Here is a 6,981-nt window from a genome sequence, read left to right on the forward strand (position 1 = left end):
AGTGAAAATAATAATTTTGTTAACTAGTTGAGTTTCGGCAATTCGTTAATAGTTGAAAGTGAAGTTAATAAATTGGTTCTTTCCTATTGTGAAATTTTCATGTTGTGTGAGTTTGCGCCGACATTGATAATATCGTTGTCGCACAGGCGGCCATTTTGTCAATGATCGGGAATCCATTGATGGGTTAAACTAGTCTTGGCATTAATTAGGAATAACGTTGTCGCATAGGCGGCCATCTTGTTAATGACCGGGCAGCTAAGTTGAAGTTTTTTAAAATGAAAACTCTATGGGAAAGAATTTAATATAGTTGTGCTCATAATTTATTAATTGAATTTCTCTTCAAGTGTGTTAATTAATTGCATTTAATGGGGTGGTTATATATAAAAAATTGTTGAAATGGTATATTCTACATAAACAGTTGTTTGTTGAAATCACTGAAAATTTTAAAAATTATTGGTTTTTGCTGGTTTGATAATTATCTTTGGAAAAATGTCTGAAAGAGAAGCTTTGGTGAGGTCACGATGTGGTTACAAGGGTGTAATCACCAAATGGATAAATAGGATAGACTCTGCTATTGCGGCAGGTAATGTCAATACATTGTCTTCAATTGAAAATTTAATTTATGAAACAAATGAAAACTGTGCACGACTTGAATGAAAAGATATTACCTTAACCACTGAGAAAGATCGAATGAAAAAGGTGGAAGAGCAAGCAGAGTATGAAGTAGTAATTGGTGAACATTGGTATAAGTTGATCAATGCCATCACAGTGATATCAGGAAGTGGTTCTTCTGGAAACTCTACCCACATAAGACTAATGTTAGATTGCCGAAATTGGATCTCCCACATTTCACTGGAGATGTGTTGGAGTGGAATTCCTTTTGGGAATTATACAATGTGTCGGTACACCATCGAGGGGATTTAGAACTAATTAAGAAATTCTCATATCTGCAAAGTTTGCTTACAAGAGATGCTCTCAAACTGATTTCAGGATTTAAGTTGGGAGCTGCGAATTATTCACAAGCTATATCTCTTCTCCGAACCACATATGGGAAAAAGGATGAGATCAAACGAGTTCTAGTAAGAAGATTATTAGAAATGGAGTCTCCATCTCCTAATTCAGAATCATTGCAATCATTCAGAGTAAATTTTGAATGTTCGATCAGATCATTAGAGAGTGAAAACTTGGAGTTGAATGAGCTCTACACTATTTTGCTTCATGGTAATTTGCCTAAGAGTGTTAGTGAAACTGTAAAACGCAGATATGGAGATGATTGGCTTGTATTTGACACATTTAAGATATATCTGGAAGAAGAAGTTCACAATCTAAGATCTTTCGTCTCAGCGGATGTAAATAAACCTGGAACTCTATCAACAATATCTACGTTCACAGTGAATCAATCACAATCTGTTAAACCAAAGAGTAAAGGAAATGTGAATAAATTTAGTTCTCAACAAACAGGAAAATGTGCGTTGTGTGAAGGTGAACACTGGCGGACACAGTGTGAAACTTATGCCAGTAGGGATAAGAATCTGAGTCGTCTCGGTTTTTTACGATTGTGTTTGTGTGTGCATCGAATAAACACTTTAGTGAAGATTGTGAAAAGCAAATTTGTGGAAACAGATGCAGATTAAAACATCATCGTGTATTATGTGATAAACAACAAACCAGCGAACTAAGTAAATCAACAATTAAATCCGCAAATAAACCTAATAATAATGGTGTGCAAGTTGGAACACTTTCCGTAAGTGATCAGGGTCAGAAATAAGCAGAGGTCAATTTTACCAACAGCCACAATTGTGTTAAAAAGTAAAGGAAGACATTTGGTACGCCTTCGTGGATTATTGGACACTTGCGCGGAATGTACCTTTATCAGAAGGTCATCACTTAAGGATGTACAGTATCGATCTAAAGGCACGGAAAAAATTGCCTTAAGGGGTTATTTGACAAGTAAACCTGTGAATGAGTATGAGACGGTTAGTGTTTCCATACTGTATAATGGTAAATTGATTATTATGGATTGTATTGTGGTAGATGAATTACCAGAGTATACTAAGAAATTCAACGTTAAACGAAATTTGAAAATGTTGTGTAAAACCAAAATTTTTCTAGCGGACAAGGATTTCGATCTGCCTGTGGACAAACAAGCACCCATTGGTAGGCGTTGATAATGTCTATAACATATTACACCCCGGATTCAGAAAAGCAGGGAAATTGATATTGTTACCTACCATATTTGGATATGTTGTGACAGGGTCCTGTAATGCCCCTCCAGTGCAGGAAACCCAGGTAACTATGTTAAAGCTAGCAACTAACGAGGAAGTAATTGAAGCTACTCATAAATTTCATAGTGATATAAGGAATAATTTGGATATTTTGTGGAATTTAGATAAAGTAGGTATTGACTGCAATGAATTTAAAGAACATGATCGAAGGGTTCTAGAAGACTTTGAAAATACCATTGTATATTCTGAAATGGAGAAGCAATATGTTGTGGCCTTACCATGGAATTCTAATAAGTCGAGGCTTCCATCCAATTTTGGCATGGCGTTGGGCTGGGTTAAACAACAATGTACAAAATTTCAGAAAGATAAAGCCTACCTGAACCACTATCAAAAAATCCTGAAGGATCAGGAGGATAGGGGGTTCATTAAAAAGGTAGATAAGAACAATGTGGTTGAAAATTGTCATTATCTAGCACATCATAGTGTACAGAAAGATAGTGCCACCTCTCCAATCAGAATAGCTTTTTACTGTTCCTGGAGGCAAGGTAAAAATGGATTGAGCCTTTATGACTGTCTGTGGACTGGACCACATATTACGACAGATTTGCTCAAAGTCTTATTGCAGTTCAGGACTAACAACTACGCCTGTATTAGTGATATAGAAAAAGCGTTTCTTATGGTACAACTGAGAGAAGAAGACCGCAATTACACACGGTTTTTATGGTTGCAAGACCCAACGGATCCAAATAGCGAATTAATCATATATAGGTTTAGGTTGGTATTGTTTGGTGCTACATGTTCTCCGTTTCAGTTGAATGCCACTATTAAATCACATCTGGCAGCTCTAAGAAAAGATAAGAGTTGTACTGAGATGATGGATATGATGAAAAGGGGATTATAAGTGGAAAACCTTCAATTTACCTCCAACAGTGAAGATGAATTGATAAAATTATTTTTTGGCGCGAACGAAATATTTGTGCAGGCGCACTTGTATTTAAGGGAATGAACTAGTAATAGTGATCTTTTGAATACTGTTGCAGATGCTTATTGCATAAAATCAGAAGAGAAACAAACATATAAAGTCTTAGGCCTAAATTGGAACATCTCTAATGATGAACTAACAATAACACCTAATCATCTTAAGACCGGTCAAACAAAACGTGAAATTCTAAGTGCAATTGCCCAAATTTATGATCCTTTAGGAATGCTTATCCCTATTACGATACGAGCTAGAATATTCTTACAGGATTTGTGGAAACAGCAGTTGAAATGGGATGATCTACATTCAGTTCCTTTATTAGAACAGTGGAATGAGTTGTCCAAAGACTTAGAGAAAAGTCTCAGTATTTCCTTTTCCAGAGGCACTAATCTGGATGAAATGGATTTTCTCCACATTTTCTGTGATGCTAGCATAATAGGTTATGGTTGTGTGGCCTATCGACCAAGTGGTAAAACTTCGTCTCTGATTATGGCAAAGGGTAGAGTAGCACCCATTAAAGAGTTGACTGTACCTAAATTAGAATTAATGGCTTTGTTGTTAGGTGCGAGATTGTGTGAATTTAAAGTTGAAACTTTTGAAGAAAATAAATTTGAGAAAATAATAATTTGGTCTGATAGTAAAGTTTCCCTGGGATGGTTAGTGACGAAGAATAATTTGCCAGTATTTGTGAAAAATAGAGTATTAGAAATTAACTCTATAACTACGAGGATCGTCTTTTCTTACTTCCCATCTTCAGAAAACCCTAGCGACTGGATTACTAGAGGAAATGGGACAGAAGAAGTAAGAAATAACTCCTTTCGGTGGGAGGGACCTCCCTGGTTAAAATCAGAAAACCACACCTATCCTATTGACAGGACATGGGTGAAAGAAGCACAAGCACATGATGAAATTATTCAAGTCCATCTTATAGGGAACAGTGAAAAAACCCATCTGCTGAACTAGGAAAGATTTAGTAGAGTGGATAAATTTTGTAAAACTATAGCTTGGATTAGGCGATTTATTCACAATTGCAAATCAACTGGCCGTAGAAGAATTGGAAGTTTAACGCTAGAAGAACTTCAACAAGCTAAAAATAAAATGATTTTCCTCTTACAAAAGGAATATTTTCCGGAAGAATATAAAGCTTTGGAAAAGGAGGGTAAAGTTTCAAAATTGACCTTATTAGTACAATTGAATCTCTTCTTGGAAGAAGGAATTATAAGATGCAGAGGAAGATTGGAACATGTCCCACAGGCGGCGGAATTAAAATTCCCAATCTTACTGCCGAAAAGTTGTTTTCTCACAAAATTGATAGTAAGTGAGCATCACTGTTTACAAGCTCACATGGGAGTAAATGCAACCGTGGCAAGTGTGAGACAGGAATACTAGATCCCACAGCTTCGTCAACTATCCAAAAGTGTAATTCATCATTGTATAATCTGTATGAAAACACAAGGGAGACCCTACCGTGTAAATATTGCTCCACCATTGCCATAATTTTGGATGCAGAGAAAACAACTCTTTAGCGTTACGGGGGTAGATTATACAGGAGCGTTGTTAACCAAGGAAAAACAACAAAATCCTAAAAAAGCCTATATTGTGGTGTTTACTTGTCCAGTTACTAGAGGAATCCATATCGAATTAGTAAAAGATCTGTCTTGCAATTCGTTTCTTATGGTGTTCCGAAAGTTTTGTAGCCGTCGGGGATTTCCTTCTTTAATGCCAAGTGACAATGCTACTACCTTTGTATCGACTTCAGTTTATTTGAAAAACATGTCAGAAAGTTCCTTAGTGCAATAACACCTGAATGCTATCGAATGTAAATGGAAGTTCATACCAGCCAGAGCGCCTTGGTTTTGAGTTATATGGGAAAGATTGATTTGTCTTCTGAAAACATGTCTAAAGAAAGTAATAGGTCAGGCCTTTCTCAGCTTTAGTGAACTTTCCTGTGTTATGACTGAACTTGAAGCAATTATTAATGACAGACCCTTAAGTTATACGTCGGGAGATCTAGACCAGTTGGATATCCTGACGCCTAATCATTTGATTTTAGGACGTAGATTGAGATCTTTCCCTAGGGAAGTCATAGATTGGAAAGATGAAACTAAGGATCCTCTGTAAGCCAAAAATAAGGATGTTGGAAAACGATTTTTGTACATCACAAAAAATGTGATGACCTGTGAAAAAGGTGGGAGAGAGAATATTTAACTTCTCTCAGAGAAACTCATCGGGTAGGAATCAGACACGAATCTTGGCCCAAAATGGGAGATGTTATGTTGATACACGATGAAGGACCGAGAAGTCGTTGGAAGCTCGGTCAAATTGTCAAATTACACGTGGGACCGGATGATGTCTTGCGCGTGGTTACTTTAAAAACCCCACAAGGTCAAGTAATGAGACCTGTTGTCAAGCTATATCCTTTGGAATTATGGCAAGAGACTGATGTTGTCATACCTGAGAGAACTGATAACAAGAGTACCTGACAAAGCAGGAAAACAGCACAGGCGGCTACTGAGGCGAGAAGAGCCCTCATACAAGCGGGACAATTATAACTGTAAATATTATTTCTGTTTGCTGGGAGTGTATTGTGACTTAAGATGGAATCATGATAGTGTATTTATAAAGACCAGTAAGCAGTCATTTATCTTTTATTTTGTAAGGGAAATATTATGAACATTATGCAGTGTGAGATACGTAGAAAATTATAATTGTTTTATTGAATTGTTTGTAATAATATACTATATCTTTTTTGGTCGAATTTTTTTGAAAGGTAAAATATATTCAATAGTTGTTTGACTCTAAGCAATCGTTAACGAGTTGTTAAAGTTTGTTTTTGACGAATGCGGGTCGCGCATGCGCGGATCCTCAGTCGTCTTTAAGTGATTTAACTCAGAACGAGTTAGTACCGGCTCATGAGCGTGACTGATAGGGTCTTGGTTACCCTGCGGTATCTCAGGGAGAGGGGAGGAATTAACACACCACCAAGAGAGTTCTTACCATCATGGATTAAGCTAAGTAAAATTTGTATATGTGTTTTGTGATGTTAGTGATATTGAAGGACATGCATGCACGTTAAATATCGTTACTAGCAGACATTTGTAAAATAAGACGCCGGATAGGAAACTTTGCAATGAATAGTTAAGGTTAGTAATTAATATAAATAATTTATTCCTGGTCAAATAATGATTTAAACACAATGCAATTTCTCGATTTATTGAATAAAATGAACAGAAAAGAATCCTTGAAAGACTGTTAAAGAACCTGGTAATATGTAATCCAAATTGGGCTAAGTTTGGGTTTCCATATTTATTGAAGATTCTATATGTTTACTATTTTGGATTGTTTTGAGTAAATATACAGTGTGATTTGTCCTCTTCATTTTGCTGGCAAATGACACTCGTTTCTGCTAGATGGAATATCAGTTTCTGTTCAAGCTCAATAGCGTCTTGTAGTGTCTGGAACCTCATTATACTTTTAAGATAAGGATGTGTTGTTTTGGGTAGCCCATAGGTGTACTGACTGAGTCATCAGCAGTCATTGCCTTGCCATCCCTGGTCCTCTCTTTGGTGCATAGGAGGTTGGGCGCTGATCATATGAATATTTGGCCATTCTCTAGGGCTTTGTACTGGTGGGGCATTGCCACTATTCTTTGCCTCTTCCATTCATTCATGAGTGACCTTTAAACCTATTTGTAATGTCAAAGCACTGTAGATGCAGCATCATATTTTGTGGCTGTCCTTTTGTGTTATTCTGTTTTACGTTGCAGAAGCTTCCTGT

General features: G+C 36.7%; 1 protein-coding gene across 1 annotated transcript in view; it reads left to right on the plus strand.

Annotated features, from left to right (window-relative positions):
• Positions 1–5,687, plus strand: part of LOC137640798 (uncharacterized) — a 27,751-nt gene extending 22,064 nt beyond the window's left edge. The window contains exons 2-4 of the mRNA XM_068373270.1: positions 770–1,518; positions 2,255–2,999; positions 5,393–5,687. Of these exons, the coding sequence (XP_068229371.1) occupies positions 770–1,518; positions 2,255–2,999; positions 5,393–5,687 (1,789 nt within the window). The remainder of the gene's footprint in view (positions 1–769; positions 1,519–2,254; positions 3,000–5,392) is intronic.
• The last annotated feature ends 1,294 nt before the right edge of the window (positions 5,688–6,981 follow it).

Source organism: Palaemon carinicauda, chromosome 5, assembly GCF_036898095.1.
Source record: "Palaemon carinicauda isolate YSFRI2023 chromosome 5, ASM3689809v2, whole genome shotgun sequence".
Classification (NCBI taxonomy): Eukaryota; Metazoa; Arthropoda; class Malacostraca; order Decapoda; family Palaemonidae; genus Palaemon; species Palaemon carinicauda.